General features: G+C 43.1%; 1 protein-coding gene across 3 annotated transcripts in view; it reads right to left on the bottom strand.

Moving 5' to 3' along the window:
• Window positions 1-9543: 9543 nt before the first annotated feature.
• The window catches only part of PELI1 (pellino E3 ubiquitin protein ligase 1), a 43869-nt gene continuing 26428 nt past the window's right edge, over window positions 9544-26984 (bottom strand). For all 3 annotated transcript variants that reach the window (XM_042036690.1, XM_042036689.1, XM_042036691.1), the window contains 6 exons: window positions 17484-17628; window positions 17112-17241; window positions 15469-15570; window positions 13264-13461; window positions 12952-13140; window positions 9544-11980 (listed from right to left, as the gene is read on the bottom strand). In XM_042036690.1, the coding sequence (XP_041892624.1) occupies window positions 11414-11980; window positions 12952-13140; window positions 13264-13461; window positions 15469-15570; window positions 17112-17241; window positions 17484-17554 (1257 nt within the window). In that variant the 5' untranslated portion in view covers window positions 17555-17628 and the 3' untranslated portion in view covers window positions 9544-11413. The remainder of the gene's footprint in view (window positions 11981-12951; window positions 13141-13263; window positions 13462-15468; window positions 15571-17111; window positions 17242-17483; window positions 17629-26984) is intronic.

The following is a 26984-nucleotide window of genomic DNA, read 5'->3' on the forward strand; positions in this document are numbered from 1 at the left end:
GGAAGCAGCACCCTCACTGCAGGCTGGCCCAGCCAGCAGCTTTCTGAACGGTGCCTCAGTCCTGTCTTTGACCTTGACAGAAAAGCCCAGGGTTTAAAGCAGGTGGGAAGACTTTTTTCCTGTAAGGGCATGCTTGGTAACAGCCGTCATTAGGAGAGGGATCTCTGTGAAAAGCATCACCACGTCTTTAAGTGCAGTTTGTCTTCCCTTGTTTTACTTTGCCCCTACCCTGAGCTCATCTCAGCTTCAACGCGACTGATGGCATTTAAGTCAGATGTATTTCCAGCAACCGCTTTGCAATACAGCAGATGGCAGCCTTTCCCCAGACTTCCAGAAATGAGGAGTACCTGGATTTCAGACAATCGTGTCTTTTCTTGTCCCCTGGTGTCTAGCGGCCAGCAGAAGCCTCTGTAGGAGCCCAACAACTGATTCAATGCAGCTAGAAATAGAACACTATCATCACCTTGCATTTGGAGAGCTTGGTTTCTCACCAGAGGGTGATCAGCTCTTGCACCACCTCTTTATTCACCTAGGACGGTGTTTCCTGTCAGGTTTAGCTGCCGGCTCCAAGAGAGCCCGGAGGTGTAGCGGCAACCCGACTGCACTAGGGCGGCACAGACACACACACAAGCGCAGGCAGCCGGGGTGCGCTCCCCACCCGAGGGAGCCCTCCCTGAACAGGGTCTGAAGGACGCAGGCAGAGGCAAAGAAGGGAGAGAGAGGGGGGAACTCCCCGTGTAAGCTCCATGCAGAAGGCTTCCTAAAGCAAACAGACGCGAAGAGGAGCCAAAGAGCCAAGGCGATAAGGGTGTCCAGGGATTTTATAGTGGGGATAGGAAAGGCGGGGATAAGGGATACAGCCAATGGGATACTTGGCAGGAGGCGGGGTTGAGGGTAAGGGAATCAGCGGGAGTAACACATACGAGGGACTTAGCCGAGGAACCAATGGGGTGTCGAGTACAACAGAACTTTCTAGAATTAATACATATTAACTTAGGGGAAATGAATATTAACAAACTTATACATAAAACAGGGAGGGGAAAACACGAACCGATCATACAAAATATGTAAACTGCAGAACTGGGGGATTATGGGCTTTCACCCTAACTACAGAGTGAGGCATTAAACTTCGGGGCCTGACCACCACAGCTTGGTGTCTGTTGGCTCTTCAGGGATCAGGGTGGCTGCAACCACCTACAGTGCCACAGTTTCCCTTCCAGCTTATATCAGAGTTTGACACTGAAGCAATTAAAAATCCACGCTAATTCATTTCTTCACCTTGACAATAACGCATAACAGAAAACACATCATACTCGGTGGGGAGTGTGTCAAAATCAAAGTCACATTTCTCAGTGCTTGACATGCTGTATTAAAAAGCACCTCTGTTAAGAGACCTACGCAGCTGGCTGAATAAACTGTGGTGTGGGTGAGGCCTCAAATTACTTCATCTGCTGGTGACTCTTCAAAAGAGACTCAGATATGCTCTGTGGATTCACCCAGCCCTGAAAAGTAAGGAGAAAAGTGATCAGCACTCCTCTGTCCTGCCCCTTTTTGTTCCAGAAGAGGAATGCTTACTGGGACAGGGGTTTTTGAGATGACCACAGCCGAGCTCTTTCTAATACCTCCTGGATCCTTGGAAGCATTTCTTATTGCCACATAGCAACTCCCTTGTCCAAACTGTGTTTTTATACCTACCTGAGTGGTATTAGTCAGGCCTAGGGGTCTGTTTCACAATCATGAGAAAGATGCAAAGATGTCTTCTTCTGTGAGATTGCTCCTGATGGAAACACAAAAGAACACAGATTTACTTCTACACAGGCTCTGCTTTCAATTTCTACTTTTTATCCTGCTTCTGTTCTCACAAAACATGTTAATGGCATCCAGATGCTTATTAACACGCTTCATAGTAAGAACCAGAGACAGGAAATACAGGCCAGATGAGGAAGAGAAGAGCTTAAACAACAGCTAAGAGAGCTGAGAGGAATCCAGACTCAGCAGGGCCAAGTAAAATTTACTCTGGAGCCTTCAAGAAACAAATCAAATGGTTGTCAAATGAATGACACTATTATAAATTCCAGGAAACAGAAGAGGTCCCACAGCACCAAAAAACCTATTAGCAATATTTAGGGGGACATCCAAATACAGCATTAATTGATCTTAAAGAGCCACATAAGCCTTAAAGCAACTGCTAGGGGCTTAAAAAACCCCAGGCTGCTTCTAATCAACTCCATTCCTCTCTTTGATAAGGCAGCTGGCCCGGCAGCTGGGAAAGGAAAGGCATGGACGTGCTGCATCTCCCCTTGAATCATGCTGGGTGATGCAGCCACCAAAGGAAATGGTCCAGACAGCATTGCTGTGAGGTGAACAGACAATGGAGTTATTTATGCTCAAGGTGTACCATCTATCACATCCCCAGCTCTGTGTCCCATCAACCACTGCCATGGGAACATCAGCTCCCAACATCTGTCTGAAGAGCTAGGAGACTGGATTTTCATGCAGGTAATACCACGTGGGATGGGAGACACAGGGAGACAGAGTTAACTTCACACAGGAAATCACCATCGTTGAGGAAATGGCCCCAATTCCCTTTGCTATACTCAAGGTCTTGGAATTCAAGAGCATCTTTTCCTTATGGGACATGCATACAACTCACCCCCAGTTCAGCTTTTAATGAAAAAACCACTTAAAATACTCTTCTACCAATCTACACAGCCCACAGAGCCTGCTGCAGCCTGCTGCTTCCAGCTGTCCCTCACAGGAGCCTTCTCGTCCTTTGAAAGCTGCCCTCTTCTTTCCCAGCTCTGTAGAGAAATCTGGCTAACGAGGAATCTCGAGGCCATTCCACTGCCGTTCTCCCACCTTCCTGGCTGCATTCATTATTAATAGCTCCTCATTAAATTTTAATAAAATGAATATCAGAGGTTTAGGGCTTGGAAGGCACCTTTCCTCCTTTTTTTTTTTTTCCCTTCCAGCTCTATTTGTTGGACAAGTTCATTCAGTGTCACACAGGGGAAGGTGCCAATCAATACCTTTTGCAGGAAGCTGTGTTTTTCCTTTATTCCCAAACTCTGCAGAAGCGCCTGGAATACTAAAGCTTTCGCTTTGAGTTGTTTCTTTTTCTTTAAGAAAGCAACCCCCAAACAGTAGATAGGTATTTGGTCCCAACTTGCTCTTCAGTTCACTTTAGAGGATACAAGTTTATGAATTCTACAGTTTTATAGTAGATAAGAGTTTCTGAGTTCTATAGGTGAACCATGGACCAGTCTCCATTGGAGTCTCCATTACTGCAGATTTGGAAAGACTAAGCAAGTTGAACACTTGCAAGAAGTGTTTGGGTAGAACCGACCCTGCCACAGGCCAAACGAATGAAGGAGAGGAGCTTCCATAGATCAGTGGTTACATGATGAACAACATCTTTTTAATCAGCTGGTGCAAAGAAACTTGCATCTAAAACTTTCGAAAAATTTGTTTGATGCAACCTGGGAACTCCTGGTGGTGGTTTTTGTTTGTTTGGGGTTTTTTCCTTTTAAATAGTAGGGGAACTCCAGATACACTGAGTTTTTTGAGTATCAAGAGCAAAGGTGGGTTAAATATCCCCCATCCTGGGGACTCCCATAGCTGCTCTTCTCTTCCTTTGCTGTGGCCTGGGGAAGCCAACCTCTGACATACCACTTTTATCTTTCTATTCTGTGAATGAGCCCCTAAATTACAGTCTGAAAGATTGTTCGGGACCAGCAGATCCTAAGCCTCGTGCACGATACTATTCAACATATTTTTTGCTGCAGAAGCATAAATAGAGCCTGGCTTTATTAACCATTAGCCTATAAAGTTAAATGTATAACAAAATGCAGACACACATGGGCTATAAATACATTTATATTGTTTTGAGGAACACTAATCCCAGGCCTCCACGGTATGAAAAACACTCCACTGTATAAATAATGTGCATTTGTCAATACTGGTGTAGGGACAGAGGGGTTGTTTGGGTTTTTTTCTTTAGGGCTGGCACGGACTCCAGGCAAGCCCCACTTTTGTAGAGGCACTCGCCCTGCTCCAGTGACGGCTTTCCCTGGCAGGCAGCAGCCAGGAGCTGCCAAGGACTTTGCCATGAGCATGATTCATCATTGCCCAAAGGTGCCTGAACACACCTTCTGCTGCTCCTGCTCCAGAACAGGTGGAGTGAGATTTCCAAGTGATAACGAGTGACGCTGGCAAAAAATGCTGAGTAACACTGAAAGCCCCTGGAGCAATGGTGGAGCTGAGGTCTTTGGCACTGCTGCTCCTGCCTCCTCAGGAAAGCTGCTCTGGATCCACTTTTAATGGGAATAAGTGAAAAAGCATTAAACAACCATGCCCTGAGTGGTTATGTGGCATTTAAAGGCCTGCTGATTGCTTTAGCTCCCCTTCAGAAGTGAAGCAAGCTACTTAAACAGCTTTGCTGTGCAGAGCCCGGGCCCAGCTGTGCCCAGGTGACCACTGTGACCACAGGCTGTGGGAAGGCCCAGATGCCCATGACCCCTCTCAGGCAATGTTTATCCTCCAGCAATGGTCAAAGGTGACACCACAGCTTCATCCTGGGGTGGGACCCATGGACATGTCACCATTACAGAGCAACACTCCAGGGAAAGGCAAACTGGGCATGAGAGACTGTGACCCCTCAATCCATGGCAGTTTGGAGCCTTTCAGCCCCTCTGAGGTCACAACTCAGGTGATTGTCCAGGCAAAACTAGAATGGGCACAGCTGCATCACAGTCCTACGGAGACTTTGGGAACTGCCAGCCCCTGTGCCAATGGGAAGCACAGGACAGAGAGGGGAAAGGGGCCAATTAAAAAACCAGGCTGCCTCCGTGTTGCTCAGGGCAAACTGAACAGATGATGGCATCGCTGGAAGCTGCATTTGCTTTTAATTGTCCTCATTCCACTGAATAACTAATTCTCTCCTCCTCCCACACGACAGCAAAAAAAAAAAAAAAAAAAGCATTGGATTTTTGGAAAGGATGAGTTGACTCAATTCCTTTCATCCAGCACATGACAGCAAGCTGCAGTTTTTAGCTTTGCATCCAGGCAAGTTTAGAATATTGCTGCATGCATTTGTTTTGTTTCAAATCTTCTGGGATCAGCTAAAAATATTATTTTGGAGAGATGTAGACATGGAAGCACTAAAGGCTTCGTGTTCATCCAGCTCCTAAACTGCAGCCAGCCAAAGGGAATGACGGGGTAGATCCCAATCGTAAGGTGGTTATATTAAAAAGTTCTTTTACAGAGAGCTGGGAAGTGGGAGGTGCTTGGGATCTGAGCATGATCCAGGGAAAGAAGTGGATCCCTTCTGCCCAGAGACAGGCTTAACATAAGACTCAACCTTCATGAGCTGTTTCCCAAGAGCCCAGGAAAGCCGTTGTTCTTCCCTAATCCTCAACCAGCTTCTTTTCCAGCATTTTCCAGGACAGACTGAAGGGAATTGCTATCTGGGCTGAAACCTAGATGACGAAAACAATCTCAGAATACTTTTTGCAGGGCCTGGGTCCAGCCAACATGGTTCAATGCATTAAAAGTAACGTATTTTAATAGAATCATTTAAGGAAAGGCATAATCACAGCAAACACGATTGAGAAACATTCAGATAAAACATTTGCAGAGAAAAGTGAATGTGATTTAATTTTTTTTGGGAGGGGGATCTTGAGGCAGAAACAAATATAAGGGTCAAGATAATAATATAAATAAGCAGACAGTTAATCTTGGGAGTGTGTGTAAAGAAAAGACACATAAAGAAGCTTTTCCCACTGATTTAACTGCACTCAAATCTGACTGACAATGTGAACTTTCATGTCCTCCCTCATCTGTGCCGCTCACACTCCGTGCAGTGCTCACAGGGAATCCTCAGGAGTCCGGCATGTGCCATGCCAGGGCTGGAAGAGGAGAAGTCTTTTCAGGAGACCTTTCCACTACAGAAAGGAAAACCAGACCATCCTGGCATGAGTTCTAACTCCAAAGAACTCTACCCTCATTGTTTTTCTGGAAGGTAGCAGAGCTCCAGTAGCAATCTCAGCACAGAACTCGTACTACAGTTGTAGACAAGGTAGAGGAAGGAAGTCAGAGCAGATTAATAATTTACTCCTGCCTCAGAGCTGTTTAGTGACACTAAATCAGCAAAAGTACTCAAAATAAAAACATTTACAGTATTGCAGGTGCTGCCAAAGTACAGAGGTGTTGCCTTTGCAGCAAGAAAGTCCTTCTTGAGTTGATTTTGAGGTCATTTGTACTCCTGTGAAATATCTCAGCCCCCTGCACTGGAGCGATGGGCCCTCAGCAGGGCTGGCAGAACTCAGAGTTTGCTGGTGCCTTTGCAGCTGCCACAAACACATCCTCACCAGCAGAGCCAGGCAAGCAGTACAGCCAGAAAAAAGGGTGATGTTGGTGCTGGTTCCCATCCCCTCCTGCCAGCCCTGCAAGAGGGGCAGTAGGACAAGGATGGAGAGTGGGCACAACAGCAGCAAACCCAAGAGTGGCAGGGAGTGGGCAGGGAGCTCCTGACTGCCAGAGCTAGCACTTTGCCTCTGGTTACTCATCCTCCCTCAAGCTTAGCCTCGAGGAATGCAGCCGCAGGCAATGCCTAACCTGATCCCACAGGGCCTTGTTCTGGGCTAGGCAAACAGGACCTGCTTCTGCAGGCACCTGTTCACTGTGACTGCAGAATGGGCTGTAGTGCCAGGGCTGGAAGGCACGAGGAGGATGGGCAGCAGCAGCTCAGGTGGGCCCAAGGCAGGAACATAAAGATCCAGGCACTGGGGTTTACAGCTAATGCCATTCCCTAACGCTGTACTGATCCCAGCCTTGGGCATGTCCGAGGCCACTGGCCCTGCTGCAGTTCCCCGAGGCTGGGTTTGGCATGGCTGCTCTCACAGAGGCACCTGAGGCTTGAGGGAATAAAAGCCCATTTTTTCTGCTCTTTAAATCTGCCCCACTTTGCTTCCAGGCTGGAGATGGGACCAAACCAGACCAAGAACGAGCAGAGCTGAAGGAGCTGGCTGCTCCTGCTGCAGCAGCACCCATCGGTGTTTCCCCGCTGTGCCTTGTGTCACCAGCCACGTTACCATGGGATACGGCCTCCAACAGCACAGTGACGTAGAGCTGTTCTCTGGGAGAAAACAGGGGCCTGAGCTCCTGCTGCTGCCCTGGAAGCAGCACCTGGGAAGGGGCAGGACTCCTGCTGCCCCTGCAGAGACCATACTTGTCAAGGAGTCCCTGACCCAAGTCACAGGAACCATCACAGCTCCTGCAGAGATGCTTTCCCAGATCTTCTTTACAGGATGCACAACAGTGCGGGTACAAGTGATCTGCTACAGACACCAAAGAGCCTTAGAAACTGCATTTCTAGGATGATCACAGCCCTTATGTTAAAGCCAAGTGCTACAATTAAAAATAGATGAGCTCTGCCAGTGTTTTTACAGAAAGGGATGAGCCAAGATGAGGACCACAAAATCTGGTCTAATTCAACAGCAACCAGGCCTAATCCAGGCTGAAAGACAGCGTGCAAGTAGCTGTAGTCATCAGGGTAGATTTATATTGCAAAACTGGAAATGTATTTTTAGAATTGAGCCTGGAAAGTGTCACTTCAGAAGGAGATCAAGTGTGCCACGGCAGGATCATTATGGGACTTGCAGAGCACCTTCCAACACAGGATTCTCCTGAGGTGACTTCACGCTAAATCTTCCAGGAGACCAGGCTCATTCCTGCAGGTGTAACAAGCCCAGCACAGCTGGGATTGGAAGGCCTCATCCCCAGCCTGCACCACACACTTCAGAGCCACACCAGGCACTTGTGGGACGGCTCCAACCCAGTAGCCAACTCAGTAAAGGAACCAGAGCAGTCTGTTCTCCCCAGGGAAAGCCACAACAACCTCCCTGTCTATGCTCCTGCCCTCCTGCCAGCACCCTGTGGTGCCCCATTTCTGCTTTGGGGAAAAAACAAAACAAAAGGGCTTTATTAGCCAGCTGCTGCCTTCCACCAGTGTTAAATCCATGCAATTTCCTACAGCTGAAAGGCAAATTAGTTCATTAAATCACCTGCTTTACACATAGCACTGCCCAGAACAGAGCAGCCACACACAAACCAGAACACTGGCTGCTCATTTCCAGAGCTTCACTGAACTTTAAGGCTACAGAAGTACCTACACTTAATGTCATTTTCACATTCATTCCCTTAGCAGTTCCTTATACCCGCAGTGGTCTCCCAGTGAACAGTCCTGTCCCATCTGCTGGTTGCATCACCAATGCTGCTTGCCAGGAGCAAACCTTTTAAAAGCAGGCCACAAGTCTCACCTGGGGCTGGTCTTTGCAGCTGCCTTAAGGGCTGTTTTAGGCTGTCACAAGTGGAGCTGTGATTGTCTCAAAGCCAGCACGGTGCCACCTCTTGCAGCCCCAAAATTTGTTCAAAAGGATTGGCCTTAAATTCGAAGTGCTTCAGTCACCTGGTTTGAGTACTTTCAATCTGAAATTCATTTTGCCATTTACAGAGGACTCTTGCAATTGTTTACCAAGGAACAGAAGTCTGTTAGTCAAACATGGGACCACAGTCAGAGCTGCTGCTGTTGGTGATGGAACTTGCTCCTCAAACTACTCAACAATTGCTATGCTGCCTTTGACAGTGGGATTTCCCTGTCTCAAACATTTGAATGCTCATGTTCTGCCCTTTTAAAAACGGGATTAACAAGCCCAGCTTGGGTCAAGAAAAGTACACAAAACAGGCAGAGCATGGGGCAGACTGAAGAGCGCCCTTAGCCTAACACTCCCCAGAGACACAGCCAGTTCTGCTCGGACACCTTTGTCTGGGATGTATTTTTTTGGGAGGGGGGGTGGGGCGTGAGGAGAGGGCTAGAGAAGTACAGTGTAAGCACAATGTATCAAATGGGGTAGAGCCTTAACAAGGGCTGCATGTTGGGCATCACCCTCTCTTCTGCCCCTCTGCAGTCAGATGTGCATGTGGCCAGCTGCACCCCTAGCTCCACACCAGCCTCCAGCTGGACCTCCAACACCACTGTCCATATTCTTCCTACCATCCTGTGCTCCATCTGTGCTCACAGTTCAGCTCGGCATTACTCATACTGCTGTGTAGCTTTCATCATGTCTTTTTCTGGTTTTTCATGTTCCTGCAGTCAACAAGGTCAGGACCAGAGAAGTATCAATTAGATTTTGTGGAAGATGGAATCAAGAACTCTTGTCATTTTAAAAGAGCCCAGACGTTTAGTTCAGATTTTGCTTACATTTCAGTATTTGTAACTTTCTCAGGGAAGAGATAACTGTGTCTTTTAAACAACAATCTCACCTTTAACACAGAGTTGAATATAAAACACACTGAGAGGACACATCTGAAAGGAGCCACTCGAAGCCATGACCAGGCAAAATGTCCAAAGTCTTTACAGCTCCTGCTTCTCCATGCTCTTAATCCACATGTGCAGAACAGAGGGACACCTGAGGTGACAACAGAAGGGCCATCCCCAGCCACCTTTCCCATCTCTTGGAAACAAAGCCACAGACAATCCCAGAATTTCTGTTTTTGAAAAGTGTTTACTCACGTAGTTTAAATAAATTAATTTGCAAATAAAAATTAAAACTACAGTATACTATAGTTTGAATAAGATGATTAGAACAACTACAATACAGGGATTTCTTGCTGCATAAATTTCATTACTTAATGCATATAATCTGGAAAATGTCAAAATCAGTTATATTTCTATGAAAAGGGAGTAACAGCAGTTACTTGTACATGACAGCTAACTGAATTTATAGCACAGGTTTCCTGACACATGCATTTCCTGAGTGAACCAAACAATATATATAATTTCTTTTTAAAAATGGAGAAATAATTGACAGTCAAAATAAGTAATTCATGACATCTAAGCAACACAGGTCTCTTTAAACAAAGAAAATTTTAGAACAGCTTCAAAAGAAAAATGAAAGCTTTGCTATAAAGTACAGAAATTCGTTACTGTCAATTATACAGTACATATTTAAAAAAAAAAAATGTATGAAGCTGGCCGAAAAAGCTCAAATCAATCCTAAAAAGGTCAGGTTGTGTGTTTGCCATGAAGCACAGTGGGCTGGCAGCAGAGCTGCATGTAGTGCACTGGTCTTTTCTGGTGGATGCAGAGGGGGAGGAAGGGGAGAGCAGAGAGAGACCAGTAACCAGAGCCCACCGCAGCATCTCACACTGAGGGTCTGAGCCCAGCCCCAGCTCTCCCAACAGACTGCCAGCTGTGCCCAGCTGTGCGAGGGTGCAGGGACACAGGCACACATCCCCTGGGTACCAGGCTCCACCTCTGTTCCACGTGTGGCCCAGATGAGCATCTGCACCTGGCAGAGGGGTAAAGGCCAGGCCTGAGGCCCCCCCCACCAGTTAGCAGGTGGAAGGCTGAGCATCCAGCTGACAAAACCCTCTCAAGCTGGGACTGTGGCCAAGTCACAAACTGCTCCCCACACGTGTGCCCAGCTGCATCCACCTCTCCCCTCACCACCCCCCCCTCCCCAAACAGCAAGGAACAGAACAAGCCTCATCTTTCAGGTCTGTTCATGTTTAACATTGGAAAAATCCTCACAAATGTCACTAATGCTAAATAAAGAGAAGTGTTAGAGTGAAGGGAGAAAAAAATCCTTAATCTAGACTAAGTTGCATATTCAAAGAGTCTGGTAAATTTTCTCCTCATAACCAGATCTTAAGTACAGTCCTACCAAAAAGACATTTTAAGAAGTCCTTCTTAGCTACCTTTCAACACAGTTAAAGCACAACTTTATGCCATCATAATTTGCATTAGCTTTGTTTAAAAAGCATTTTAACTATTCTAAGAACTCAGTATTTTAGATTAAAAGATTTTTCTACCATTTTCATCCCACGTTCTTCTCCATCCAGAACTACTCTATACATCCAATCGCTGGATGTAACACACTATGACCATGCTACTCTCTACACATTCTAAATATTTTCAATAATAAAGATAAATAGAAAAGAGTTAATATACATGTTATATTTTACAATGTTTGCATCCAAGCTGTAAACTAATGTTCTTTGAACTATTTACCCTCCATATACAAAAAGAATGAAACACCTTTCAAACACTGTGGGCATATGATTCAAAAACCATTAAACTGAAGGCATTGAAGTTCACTCTACAACACTTCCTTCACCTCTTCTGAAGTAGTTATTAACTAAAAAAAAGCAGGAGGTCTCCCCCTTCTCTCCCCATTTCTTCTATTTCCAGACTTTTCTCAATAAAGAGGGATTTAGCTGTTGTAACAAAAAAACCAAAAAATTCTTCATCTTAATGCAAACCAGCAAAGCCCAGAGAATACGAAAAACAGTTGGTTTAAAAATGAGAATCGCTTAGCTTATCAGTTTACTGCAGTCCTTGGGAACACCTGTGTTAGTCGAGAGGCCCTTGGAAAATGAGCCTGATGTAACCCTGCTCACCAGCCAGCTGATGCGCACAGAAGGGACAGGCTGCGTGAAAAGTGTGAGTACCGTGAGGAAGAGGAATTTGGGACCAATATGCAGTTGTCTTTTCTGAGCACACGTGTCCACACGGGCTGAATGCATGAGTTGGAGGTCCGGCATCCACATAAAATCCCGCTTCACACCCGAGCCACAGAGGCACGTAGGGGCCGACGGAGCGGCACATGGGGCACTCGCGGTCCTTGCCGTCCCTCTCCTCTTTGTTCCCCCAGTTGTGGTAGCCGTGCACGTGGCCGCAGTTCAGGTACACCCACGGCTGCTTTTCGTCCACGACATCTTTTCTCTTCATGCTGGGGAAGGCCAGGGTGTTGAAGCCCACGGGGCACTGGGGCCTGGCTGCGTTGATCTCCTGCCTCAGAGCCTCCAGGTGCTTGACGGTCGGCGTGCGCGAGAGCCCCTCGGCCGTGCGCCACAGCAGCGTCGCTCCGCACAGGTCGATCAGGGAGCCGTCCTGCAGCTGGTTCGTCTCGTTCTCAACCTTCACAGGGACATAGACACAGAGAGCTGTCACCTAAGGGTCTCTGAAGAGTAACAACGTGCACTTCCACAATGCAAATCTGCCTGGAAGATCCATCAGTTTCAAGCAGCAGAATTCTGACTGTCTACACAAGACACCCACAGAGAGCCCAGTATCAGCTTCTCTCTGCCCTCTTTTTCTTTTTTTTTTGAAAAAACCTCACCCCGACATCTTAAGAGATTAATGTGTGCATTAAAATAGACCACACTGAGTCAAGAACAGCTCCTCTCCCACTGTCAAGAACAGCTCCTCTTAACAACTCCTCTCTATTCCACATCCCTATAGCACTCCCCAACTGTGTTACTTGAAATGGCTCAAAGAGCAGCACAAGCCTGGTTTAGTCCTCCACCATATTTTAGGCTGTTTTCTTAAAACATCCCTTTACACATGGCTTTCCCCTCCTCCAGTCAGCACTCCTAGCTAAATACGTCACTTAAAGTGTTCAGTGTAGCATTTCTCTTTGCTGAAACATCACACCAAGCCCAAATATCTCCTGAAAATGTCACCAATGCTTTGGAAACAAGAGGAAGAGGGAAAACTCAGAATGCCAACATAAAAATGAATATCCAATAAAATTATAACGATCCTTCATTATTCTATAAAAAAGGAAAAGTTGGAAAACCAGGAAAATACTTGTAGAATGTGCACAGGCCTAGGAGAGTTTGCAGAATACCGAGTAGATTGGGAACTCAATTTAGGAGAGCAGCCTAGCTGCGCAATTAGGTACTAGTTTGCAGATAAACTCAGTCAGTTATTCAGGTTGAGCAAGACACCTTTGTGCACGCAGACAGACACATAAAAGGCAGTGTAACTAATTGCAGAGTTGACAACTACACAGAATTCCAGCAGATTCCAGCTCTATGCCCAAACTATACCCCTCATGGCTGCACCATTTTACACAGGTTGCATAAAACATTGGTCACTCCTCTCACCATTTTTCCCCTCTGTTGAGCTGATCTGGTTTCACGGAGGCTGAACACATTCCCACACACAGAAATTTCTCTCCACACCCCCGGCTTGGAGTCTTCTGTGAATCCATTACGAGGATGCATAACAAGAACTCCATTTGTTGTTAGTCCATCCATTTGCCCATCTGATGTCTTCCACTTTGCAGCTTTCTCCTAAAAGAAATTACATCAATGAGAACTTTTAACTTGGCTGAAGTGGAGCTATGAATTAGTTTAAAAAATAAGCCTGCACTGAACTTTCAGTGGGAAAAAAAAAAAGAAAAAGAATTCCCTTACCCCAAGGAAAATGTTTTTTGAGGAGTCAAATCCTGCAGCATATATTCTTGCTGTAAAGGGAGGGTTTCGTTCACATATGATTCTGCAGGCAAACCTTGATATAGTGCTCTGCACAGACTGTGTATCCAAATTACTCTGACTCCCAGGAACTGTGTCTGTTACTACGAAGTCTATAGGACTCTCTGTTGACCGACCAATCTGGAAAGGGATTAAAAAAAAACAACTGGTCAGAAGTTTGTCTTTGGGTCTAGGAATATTCAAATTCAAAGCACTTAAAAGCAATGATACAAAAATCATGACGTTACAATTTAAAGCATTCCTGTCTAGCAATCTATCAATTTAGGTTTCTAAAGCTTCATCTGAATTGATGAATTTTTCTGCTTCCAAATGATCAAAGTTATTCTGAAAGCTGGGTACAGCCAAATGAAGGAAGGAGAAATAAAATGATGCAATTAAATCAATTCTGAGATGATTTCCCATTGAAGGCCTTTTCATCAGAGAGGTTACACTCAGGTCAGGCAGACCAGCTGCAGGAGCACCAAAACAGCCAGGGAACAGCAGTCAGAGGGAAGAACAGTGACATGCAGTCACTTTGCATGCCCAGAACATTCTGAACAGTGCCAGACTAAGTCACGGTACAGATGTATGAAAATCAGATTATGTGAGCTCTCTTCAGCTCTGGTGGGCACTGAGGAGCAGCAAACCTTTTGTGAAAGACCAGGTACTAGGTGGTTGTGGCAGAGAGGGGCTACATTTACTCACAGAACACAAGAATGTAACAACATCTGACTACAGTCAGGTTTCTTGGTAGCTGTGCCTCCTTTTCTGGCTGCAGGGAACGGTGAGTTTTGCAGTCCCATACAAGTCTATTGAGTTTGATAGAACTGCATGAGTATCACTGCTTTTCCAGTCAACTCATCTTGTCCTTTTCCTTACAAAGTAAGAAGAAAAGTAATAACCCTTTCCCAAACACCCACAAAGCTGGGTTTAAAGCCCCCTTTACACACTACTACTCACTCACTTCCAAAGCTCTCAGGCTCTTTGAAAATAGGTGGTTATATTAAGACTGATTAACTGCTGAGCAAGAGACCCAAAAGCTTGAGGTGCTTTTTGGTGAGGGCTGGAGAGCTTTCATGAGACTAAAACTGCTTTGTCAGAATGTATTTTTCTATTGCTTCTTAGGCAGGATAACCTGTGAGTACACAGGGACTGCCAGGGGTGATTTCAGAGCAGCACACATGCCAAAGCATGCCTGAAGAGAGAACACTCACACAGACAATAGCTTATGCTGCGGTGATTTCATTACAGTCCTTTTGCTCTGTTGTAAGTGTTTGCAGTTGCAAAGCAGCTTCCCCTCCACCACTTCCCAACACCTCCCACCTCCTTAGATCCTACAGTGGCGTCACAGCGAAATGCTGTGACAGCAAAACTCCTTGCCATAAACTAGAGGCAACAACGGGGGGGGGGGAGGGGAAGCTACACAAGATCACGGTCTGGGAATCAGAGAGAACAAAGCACACATTTAAAAAAACCCCAAAACAAAACCCTTCCTTTTGAGAAAAACAGGAAACAATTATAAGATATGAGGGCACACCACAGCTGCAAATGTGTTTGTGGTCCCTTGTCATACACACAGGAACTGCAGCAAAGTTGTTGTGATCTGCCAGCATCAGCACTGAGGCTCCTCTCTTCACATCTCCCAGTGCTTTAGACATTTCTGGGTTTGCTTAAAGAAGTTCAGAGTATTTTTCATATTAGTTGTGCCAAAAGCTTTCCTGTGTTTCACATTGTATTTCTTCTACCCTGTCTCCAACTGGCTGATCCCAAATCCCTTTGTAAATGCCAGAAGCAAAGTTCCAAGTGCTTAAAGAGAACGGTGTCCTTTATTCTTCATTTTGCAAGGAGGGACTAGGAGACAGATTACGTGACTTGCAGACCAGCAATCAAAGACAAAATCATAATCTTGAACATTAGTCACAAAAAATCCAAACTTTCACCTTTGCCTAAGTCTAAAAGAGATGAGATGTACAGACACACAGCCTTGTTCACAGGATGGCCTTGGGAATGAACAGAATTAAATTGCTCTGAAGAGTGAGCGCAGAAACTGACACACACAAACTTTTGGGTCTGAGGGGAACAGCCTGCTGAGAGGATGCCTTGTTTGAAACTACCAAAAGTGAGAAGACACACATTTACTTAACATACCTGGAACATATCTGTGTTGCTGTCATGTGTATATTCAACTACGACTGTCTGGGCCCGAGACAAAGTGTAAGATATGCTGTGTTGGTCCTTATTACTTATTGCCTACGGAAAAATGCCAAATATTATTGAACCAGTGCACAATAATTCTACAGTATACAGCAGCAAAGCAGACTATATATATATAACACACCAGGCTCTTGTGCTAATTAATGCATTAAGGCAGATGGTTGTTAATGACACACCTGCAGTTAAACTTCACAAAACCCAGTCCCAGCCATTAAAGAAAAAAAAAGATTAATTCAGCAACAGACCAAACTGGTCTCTTCACCACATGCTGCAACTAAATACACATAACCAGGGCATATTATTACTCATGTTTTGTGTTAAAGCAACACCAGCCTGAATACAAAAGGACAAAACAACCAAATGCAAAGGCTAAAACTGAATGTAACACCTCCATGGTCACCTCAGCGTGAACTTGGCTAACAGTAAGGTGAGGACAAAAACTTAGGGACTTCATTCTAAAAACAGGATTTGAGTTAATACTAAAATCAGTAATAACTGATTTAAGATACACAGACAAAAAAGTGGTGGTAAATAGGGTAAAATGGAGAAACTCAGCACAGGTTGCAGAAGTTGTAGCAAAGGTTTCAGTTTGTTAGTCTAGATGTTCGTTCTGCATTTACCTACTAGGAACTGACAAACACTTCTAAAAGTGCTGCTAAACAGCACTTACCAGACCATAAAGCACTTGCAAAAAGAAATGTTCTTTTCACAGATCCCCTATGATCATTATTCTACTACAAGAATTTTGGTTAGTGAAATGCTTTTGATTTCAGAATACTTCATAGCATTCCCTGAATTTAGGGTCAATATCCTTAAGCGTCAAGGCGTTCTGGCAGTCAAACACTTAACACTACTGTATTTGTTTAAAGGCCTGATCTTGTCACTGGCAATTTCTAAACAACCACTAAGCATCCTCAAATTCCATTGTTTTAGTAGAAATGCTCCATTAGTTATTGAACACAACTGCACACACACTTGGATAGCTACAATGCAGGTAAGGTAATACCTTAGCTATAATGTATTCATTTTGACATGAAATACAGCTCAACTTCAGGGCCTAAGCCCTTCCTTTACTGCTTCTTAATGGGAACTCTGATTACAAGCCCCATGAAACATGCCCTGCAAACCCACCCGTCCTGATCCCTGGGGAACTCCTACCCATTGGATGGAGCAGCAAGTGCACGTAGAGCTTTGGCAAAGGATCATTTAGAAGTCAGCTGCATGTGAAGCAAAGTTAGTCCTAAAGCAGAGTGAGTGCAAAACCACAAAGCCTAGAACAGATGTCTGTAGTGAGTTTGGAAAGAAAGCAAAATAGAAAGTGTTTTATGACTAGCCTGTGCCCAGAACATTCAAGTTTCAAAACTAATTTTTTTTTTCTGGCCATGGCAAGGACTAGGCAACAAATCATCTTCGCCAAATTGTTTCTTGCTAACACTGACAGGTACTAAAAAACTTTAGATAAACACAAACCATTCTTTTCACAGTCAGAACTTTATGCTGTTTAAGCTGTTCCCTGACAGCTCTCTATATGGCACTGGGAGAAATGAGACAGACTTCAGCAGAGAAATGGAGCTTACCTTTGCTGCTTGAGGGGTACAGGCAATGTGCACAGTGCTGGGTTTCACCCCATTTGCCTTGGGCCTTTTAAATAAAGCAAACCTACTTTTCCTTCTTCCTCTATCTCCATTGGGGAGAGACCCATTGTACCTATCAAAAAGCACAGAAAAAGAACAAAGTCCATCATTCCTGTATTGCTTAGCTCCTCATGAGATACAGACCCACAAGAACTTTCATTCTAAGCACTAGGTATTCTTAATTAGTATAGTGTTATTAATTACAGATTTTCAATTATTCATATTTAAATCCAAGAACTGATTAACACAATGCCCAGAATTACACAAAATTACAGCACAGAAAACCCTCAGACTCTCTTACACACAAATACTTACCCCAATACAATCAATTCACCATACTTGACTGGTGCTTTTGATGGATGATTTTCTTGATCAGGAGAAAACATGAGCTTAGCTAATGACTTATTCTCAAATTTCAGGTCTCTGATCAAGAGTTGTGGCACACTTTTTTCATTATTTCCTGTAAAAATAAAATCAAAATTAAGTGTAAGAGAAAATACTCTACTCCAATTACACAAACTTGCACACCAATCTGATACAGTAGGTACTATATTTTGTGTTTTCCATGTTTTGGTTTTGCCTGAAATAATTTTAAAAAACAGATATATAAAACCACATGAATTAAGGTTGCATTGCCTTGAAGAACTGCCAGATCACAAAAAAAAAAAAAGCATTTAGAAAATTCCACTATGGCCTTAAAACATACACCTTTGTTTTCCTCCATGCTACTTTTTAGAATAAATGATACATAGCTTCATTTATTTCGTTCAGCTGTTGAGAAGTAGAGCCAGATAGGTACTAAATTTAAAGAAAAAAAACCCCACAAAGCAAGACCAGCCCATTAGCTAGAGAGGCAGAAGTTTTCATGGGAAGTGTCTAATTCAGAGCTTTCCAAGAAGTTTCTGGATTTGCAGATGGAAGGAAGTCGTATGACAATTTGATATCAAGCTTACCATAAAAGTTTAGGGTGTGCAATGTGATCTCTCATGTTTAGCCAGAGACAGAAGTGATATAAACATCTGTTTGAAGGAAATTTCCTGAGGGAATTCCACATAACTCCTAATGAAAACAGTCTTGAAATGCATTTTTCACTCAGACTTCTGCTTTGAGGAACAGTTCTTACTGTATTTTTTACAGCTTCTCATTAGTAGCATTTCCAGACACTTTTGACCTGTGCAGCTCATCTCTGACCTTCCTCTAGAGAAAGCCTACCCAGCAGAGCACTTGCTTGATAAAGAATAAAGCTGATGAGAGCCTGTTTGAGGCTTTCTTTAACAGAAATAAGAACATTCCCTTGGTCCTTCCAGGTGAGTTTCCACACCAGCTCGAAGAGCTACTAATCTTTTTCAGTACTGATGGTTAACATTCTGCCTTCTGTGCAAATGCACTTTTTGACCCACACAGCACTTTTTGAATCCTGTCATCAACTTTGATCACAACTACAATGCTCTATCTCCACTTTCTTCTACCTTAACTAGACCATAGTTATTAGCAGAATAGATGTCATCATGCAGATTTTATCTATCCCCATGTTATGTCGTAAGAACAGAGGAAGAGATGTGGCAGTGCTTGACAGCCTGCTCACATTTGTTCAGAAGCTGATGCAAAGATCCCTTTACAGACCTTATCTCTACGCCCTCTCCCAGTCTTTGCTCCTTCACAGAGAAGCTTGGCCTTCAACATGTTTTCTCAAATCTACAAATTCATATTCAGCATGCATATGTTGATTGCCATCTGCAATCAGCTCACAGTGCTCTCTAAAAACTCAAGTTTGCTCCTTCATGCTATTCCACATATTTGGGAAGGCTTCTCACAAATACAGGCAAAGACATCACACTGTACTCAAAACGTTTGCTATGATGCCTGCAAAACACAGCCAGGAGACTGAATAGAAACCTTTTTGTTTCCCCTTTCATTTCTCATTATTTTCCAAATCTCTTTTGTTTTTCAAGTCTGGGTACTGTAGATTTCACAGTGCTTGAAACAAGTTAACTGCAGCCTGTCTTTGTGGCCAGCACACACTTAACATTATCACAACAGTACTGAGAGATGTGTGAGTGCATCACAATAAACTCGATTTGCACAATGCTGCTGTGAAGTGTCTGTGTCCCATCTCCAGGACAGTGACACCAACCTATTTCTGCTGCCTGGGAAGCAGTGAGCACTTTCACTCAGCAGCTGTCCTGGTTCAAGCCTTAGGGTACCCATCCTCAGCTGCTGCTCAAAGTGCATTTTACTGATCCAACAGTCTTCCTCTGTCACACAGGAACAGCAGCAGTTGCACAGGAGAGAGTCAAGGATTACAGTTTGCTCCAAAGCATTTCTAGATTGCTGACCCAAGTGTAGTGGTAACTCCCCTGGGATTTCGAGGTTACTCACTGTTGTAGGTTTTGTCTTTAAAATTCTAAACTAAAGACATTAAAGCAAACTTATCACATGAAAAGGTGACCTTAAATCCGTATGATGCCAGTAGTCACAACACACTGAAGTGAAGATTGCCCTATTTGATAAAGAGGGCCCCACAACATTAACTGTGTTCACAATTTGCATGTCTTCCAGGGTCCTCCTTGCCTCCTGGCATCACACCCAGCTTTGGAGCACCACACTTTCTGAAACGATGTGCCTGTGAACACACCTCGGGGCTGCTTTACTGACGTTAATACTGAACTATATAGATCCTAGTGTTTAATAGCGCTCAGTTCTTTACACACATTTCCCTTCTGAAGTATTTCTACTTAAGAAGTACGAATCTTCGTAATTTATCTGTATATAAAAATAAGGATATATTTTCTATGAAGTATTTTTACAATCAACTCCAGCATTTCTTGTTTTATTTTAAAATCTTCTTGCATTATAGTTGCTTGTATAGCTGTCTTCTAAAAGAGCTCATGTTCTCATCTCCTCCCCACATGATTAACCTATTTTCTGCTTGAATATTGATCTCTTCAACAGCCTCTCCCCTGCATTTCGGGCTTCTTCACATACAACTACTTTCATCTTGGCCAACAGTTGTCCTCTGCCTTGACATTTACCAACTCACAAGAAATACTGCCACGAAACCTACAGCAGTGCCTATTAGGAAACAGCACAGGACTAGGAAATACCATGACGCGGCAACCAAAGATTTAAATAGCATAACCCCACATTAAAGTGTTAGATAAAGAGATAATCCTTTCACTTAGAGAAAGTGGGAAGGCAAACATTAAAAATAACTTTAGCCATTAGTACAAGAACAGGTTTGGTGCAGCTTCTCCTCTTCCTCTGTTCATCCAAGTGAACAATTTTAATGGAAAACTAAAAAAATACATGTCTCAGACTGAGTCAACTTCAAAGTCTCATGAAAGTAACATGTTAGAGGAGACTCTAAAGCATTACCTGCACAAGTGGCCAGAGACCTGTGCAGAAACAATAAAAGGGGTCAGCAGTTCCCAGGGACAGACCTCAGCAATACAAGTAGTTATATAGGGAATCTCGGTATAAGGAAAGATGTCCCACATCTATCGCTCAGCTCCTCTTTAAAACACTTTCTTTTGCTTTACATTTAAAGAAATCCACTCAAGTTTATTTTGCACATGATGGAAATCCACTTCTTATTAGACTTAAGGAAGGTTTGAGCATTAGAAATCTAGAGCCATCATTAATAACACAGCTTACTCATCCACTTTCAGAAGTCTGGCTGGAATGTTTGAACTTCATTTTTTTAAAAATACATCTCAGAACCTTTATGAGCTTCACATGCCACTTTCACAACTACTACACCCTCAGATTACTTCAACTCAAAACACATACAAAATTCAGCACTCCCAAAAAAATAATCAGTCCAACAGACACACTACTTCTCTTCCACTGTGATCAGCCTGGTGCACTGTATCCAAAAGAAAAATATTTTTCTTCCCAAAAATAATAAGGATCAATGATATGCTTCCAATGAGGTCCTGAAGATCAGTGCAAGGGAAATTTCGTGTCTGCAAATAAAACTCAATTGCTGTCCCACTAGAGATGAGTCTAATCTGCCATGGGATAACATCTCCAGTCCTGAAACAGAGCAGGCTTATGGATCATTTAAAGCTGAATGAAGAACTCACTGGAAGGAATGCTGTTGAGTAGAAGAAAGGGATCCACTAAAATACATAATGGGCCTTCTCTTGTAGTATAACCTGACTAGTTTTTATTCCTACAGTACTATAGGAGACTTCTTCAAAAAGTTATGAAAGGCTAATTAAAAAGACAACTTGGCTCTGAAGTGCCAGTATATAGCCAAGGAATGGACTTTTTGTTCAAAATACATGCAAGTTACATTTTTTCTGCTTTTTGCAGCAGCATTTCCAAACATCAGTGGAACAGGCTTCATTGGAGCAAGCTCTGAACAACAGACTCTTCTAAACTCCTCCAAGAACCTTTGACACTGATAAGGAATAAGATGCCAATTAGAAGATCCCATCTCATCCAACATTTTTCCAAAAATCATAGTACTGGCAGCAGCAAACATTTCACGTCAAGATCTCTGCTTCTGCCAAAGAGAAGAGACCAAAGCCCGAAAACCCTTACCTTTGCACAGTCCTGTATTATGGATTTGAAAAGATTTTGTGAGTAATGCAACTTGCATGGCTAAAGGTGAGCACAACTGTTTGCAATTAGCCCCAAACCACAATAGGTACTAGTTAAAACCCTCCAGTATCAAAAACAGGAAGAACTCATGAACAGGTAATACCTTTTTATTCTTAACACTGGTTCCTCTGGGGACAGCAGAAAGTTCAATGAGGATAACTTGCTCAATACTATCACGTGCAACTGTTTTGAAGGACTAGAAAGTGATAAGAACTAAATTGAGAAAAGCATTTAAAATTTGCTTGAGGAATGTAAGTCTGGTTTCATACAAGCCTTCCTCTTCTCCAGTACTCACTAAAGTCACAGAAGGCAGAGTGCTATAGCAGAGAAAGCAAGCCACAGATTTCTGACTCCATTCCAGTAGAAAGAAAAGTCGTATCGATGTAATCGCTCCTGTCTCATGCAAACACTGGTCCCTGCATCCAGACTATCCCCTGGGAAGACCTCACAAACCATGCTTCGGAGTACATGAGGTTAAGAGCACACTTTCATTGAACACGTCATTTTCCATGGGGGACAGAGACAGATTGAATTTTGGTTGGTTTTGAGCTACCAGCTCTCGCTTAGCAGTCATCCTCAACCGTTCAGCTGCCTTTCCTGATCATGAGACTCACTCACAACTAGTCTTAAGTTGCTTCAGCAAGTCTTCAGATTTTGTTTGCAGTAAGGCACAGCGCCTTCTGAATAAGTTTGCTATTTCTTAGACCAAGCACAGCTTCTGGAATTGCGGCAAGAATAGCAGTATCTTAATGGTTAAAATGGGGCAGGGGGAGGGGAGAACATAAATTCAATGAGCCCAAGCAGAGATTCATTAAACACTCGGCTGAAAGCTAAAAATACTAGAATAAAAGTCTCTTTGTAATAAATTACCGTCATTTTCTAAACACAGAGCCAGCATTATAGGCTGCTAGCAACTGTAGCTAGTGCCAGACTAGCCCTTTTCTGAAATACTGCATAGAAAACCACTTTCACAGTATAGAAAGAAGTCCTCTGTCAATGAATACATTAAAATAAAAATATGCTGATTCAGATGCAAAAAATGGGAATTTTCCCCTCCATTTTTATAATATTATCTTTATTTTCTGCATCTACATATTTTAACTTTTTGAGCGTGGGGTTTTTTTTTTTGCTTTTAGAAATAAAGCACAAGACATCTTATCTATCAATGTTTTTATTTTTATACTATTTGCTGTTCTCCACTGACTACCCTTGCAATTCTCACATCCAGCTCTTCCCTCAGCAATTCTGTGCTAAACCAGAGGGAATAGGGACAAAATGGAACCTAGTCCTTCTGACAGGTATGCAGTGACAGAACAAGAGGCAACTAACAAACTACAATGCAGAAAATCCTGATTAGCTATTGGGGGGGGGGGGTGGGGCGGGGAACCCCCAATCCACAGAGGTTATGAGATCTCCATCCTTGGAGACCAAGCTGCATGTGGCCCTGAACAGCCCAATCTAAGGCAGTCCACTTCCATTTTGAGTCTAGGGACTGAACCAGACAACCTCCCAACCTAAATTATTCAAGGAATACCATTAATTTTAGGAAGTCCACATAATTTTATCAAGCAACTGGAATATGCACTTTAGGTGCACTTTTTGACCAGTTAGACATAAATTATAAGTAACTCCATTATCAACAAAACAAGATTTTGTCCTTATCCCTCAAGATTTACATGTTACTGCCTACAGCTTTATTTGGATTTAAAACCCCATACTGCAAACAAACAATTCCCATTGAATAGTGTGACAATACCTGACAAGATACAAGTAGGACCCAAGTTTGCCAACATCCATTTACACATTTAAGCTCTTTATCACTCCAGTTTCCACTAGGCAAGTCTCCTGCAACTGCAAGATCAGAAACCAAAATCCTCTGAATACATGTACAGTATTTCAGCACTGCGTATTCTCTTCTGTAGTTACATCTCACCACTTCAAAGTAAAAATCTTGATTTCCAGATTTAAACAACCAGAATACCAAAGTTAAAAGTCACTGTGAGATACAAGCTGTACAGAATACTAGTCCCCCAAGATGAAGATATTTGCAAGCATGGAGGGAGGGGGAGGCAATAAGTAATCAGAGAGAAGGGGGGGGGGAAACAAAGCCTCAAAAAAACCAACCCAAAAAACCACAGTAATTCCCAGCAGACTGACTGCTTGTTTGAGTATGTGTTCCCACCAAGCCCAGGTTGCACAAACAATATCAATAATGTTACTGATCTCCACTGGTGCGAGCAACAAGGAATCGGCTCCTTGCATCACTGTTTCTGAAAGCTGAGACAAAGGTTGAGAAATCACTTTCTTCTACGTGATGGGTGAAGTAATTTTCACCACTGGAAAATTATTCTCCTTTAACTGTTTTTCCCTATTAATCTTTTCGTAAGCTGCTATTAAAATCGTTTTTACTGAAGTGATCACTGGGTAAAAAGAGCATGTGTTTATCAACCATTGTTTTAACACTTCTCCCAGTTTCCAGTTAAAAAACAAGCTAATGTTTCCTTCCCACACACACCTGCAATTTTAACATCAGCAGGTTTTAGACTCCACTTTTGAGATTAGCCACATTCTGCCTACAGCTTGTATCCTTCACTACAGATGCACAGGGAAGGTATAGTGATGCATCTGTTAGTGCAATTTAAATGCCTATCACTTTAGATCAATAGCCATACAATACCTTTCTAAGGAAGGATAATTCACTTCCTTATTTCTAGAAAAGGGAGTTTTTCAGCATCAAAAATCTCCAAGAATAAGCCTTGGGAGTGTGGAGTATCAGTCCAGCCTTTTACTTTAGTATGGCTTATTATTTCCTTAGTCTATACTGCATACCTTTTCTTTTGTAACTCAGAATAAGCTTAGTCATCCACTATACATACACAAGCGTCTTATGATATGAAAGCAAGACAAAAATAAGATACCAAAAACAAGACAATGAGGCCAAGCTCTGAAATGAGCAAGCAGCCGATCCAGCACAAGACACCAAGCATAAAACCAATGCAACAGCTATCTACTATCTACTACTCTGTCTTGAGAACATCCGTAAAATCTCAGTAGAGGAGTTTTTCATTGTCACAAACAGAATGAAAGCATCTTTTTACCATGGACATCTGCCATTAGTGGTCTGGTCATCGTGGAAGCAAGTCATGCAAGAGTCAGAGCACATACACACACAAAAACCCATTGTCTGTAGACACTTTGAAAGGGGCATTAACTTGATAGACAAGAGTAAATCTACTGTTCTGCTCTAACGCCACGGGTAACTTTGTTCAGTCTAAGAAACAGCAGTTTTGGTTGAACTGGCATCTAGCATTCTGCTTCAAATTCTGTTCCAGTCTCAGAAGCAAGTCTGAGAAGTTCGCAGCAATTTCAGGAAAGACAGGAACAGCACCTTGAGGACAAGCAACCTTGCTCAATGAACAAGGGAAGTGTTTTAGAATAGGACTTCTATTATAGGCACCTATATGAAAATCGGTACTTTATGATAGTACTCAAAAATAGCATTCCTCTTCAGAAGACCAAAAAAACCCATCTAAGCACAGGGGCCTCATTTCAATCAGACCTCTGCTAACTTCAGTTCTCTTACTCTGAACTGCCATTGATGACATGAGAATGGGGTTGGGTATATTAAACCTGGCAGATTTATATAATCAATAATGCTCCACTCCAACAGACTGACAAAAATTGGTTCGGAAAATATTCCCTTGGAAAAAGAAATAGTCCAGAATTTTTTTCAGTTATGAAAAGTAACAGCTGATCCTCCCCTGAGGAAACCACGATAACCTCCTATGGGTTATAAATGATGTAATTCAGACTGCGTGTGGGAAGCCAAAAACATTTGTCTTTTAGCACAAGGTGTCTATTTTAAAGCTGTCACTGCAATATTATCTGTATCCTTAATTAGCTCAGAAAGTTCTTCACCAGTTAACCTGCTCCATTTACACGCAGTCTGAACCCCCTTGCCACCCATCTCCTGCAGCTTTTGGATATAGTGGTGATGACGCGCGGAGCCTGGCACGGGGCTCAGCCCCTCTGGCACGAGGGCCAAACACCACAGCTTTCCTTGCTCCACCAGCTGAACTACCTGTCAAAGTTACTCATGCAAGCTACTTCAGAAGATTAATTTGCAGCTTTCTCCATGAAGTTTTGGCTGCACTTGCACTTTGCCTGTTAGTACAAACTCTGTGGGCTATGCTGAAAAAAGTATAGTTTTGATTTTACCTTCATTTCACTCAGATTATCAAATGAAGTTTACTTATAACCTGTAACTCATATGAAAAAGCCATAAAACAATACTACTGGTATGTATATATGCTGGGAGAACGTCAGGTGTTCATTAGCCATAGCATACCTATTTGTATCTTCAGAGAGTGCCTCGCACAAGGACAAGCAGAAAAGAAAAAAACTTCGTACAACACTAGTACAGAAGTACAGTTCTGCTACACAGAACTCTACAGTTAGAAACTTTTAACATCATCCTCTCTACTGCTTCAGAAAAATTATGCAGTATTACCTTAAAAAAAAAAAGCAGTCCCGATTTTCACCTAGAGTCAGTCACGAGAGCAAAACTTCCTAAGAGTTTAGACCAAAACAGAGGCATCTTATTTTTACATAAAGCAATGGAGCTTTTCAAGTCCAGGAAAGTCTACTGTCTGATGCACCTGTACTGAAATGTATGGCTGAGGAGCCTGGGCTTGCAAAAAACCACAATGACTTCTTGTTCTACATGCCTGAACATTAGTGTTTTGCTTTTTATGAGCCTCTGACTTCCTGATGAGGCAGTTCATGTACCAAAGTATCTGCTAAATAGCTGTTTGTATTACACTAAAGCCTTTTCACATGGCATACTATATCATCTAGCAAAAATAGGAGTTCCAGTTACATTTAAAGCCTTTATTTTTGGTTTAGACAACACAAATATTTAACAGCTCCATGAGAAATTCCTCTTGGTATGATTTTATCAGGTAATGACAGTTTTAAGGCACCTTGCTCTGCACTCAAAAAATGAGAAGTGACTGACACTTCTTATGATCAACCAGCACTTATTATGCTGTGCACTTTGAATGTCTCTACCTCTTTGAGGTGGAAGGGCAGCCTGCAGACACACTGCCCGCTCTCAGACTTCCTTTCCACCGAATCACTGAAAATCACTGCAGCTGAGGAGGCTTTTAGAAGAGAGACTGAAACAATGCCATACTAAAAGGGATAAGC

This window comes from Corvus kubaryi, unplaced genomic scaffold (genome assembly GCF_017639235.1).
Source record: "Corvus kubaryi isolate FWS band 111438036 unplaced genomic scaffold, C.kubaryi_AGA036_p1.0 37386, whole genome shotgun sequence".
Classification (NCBI taxonomy): Eukaryota; Metazoa; Chordata; class Aves; order Passeriformes; family Corvidae; genus Corvus; species Corvus kubaryi.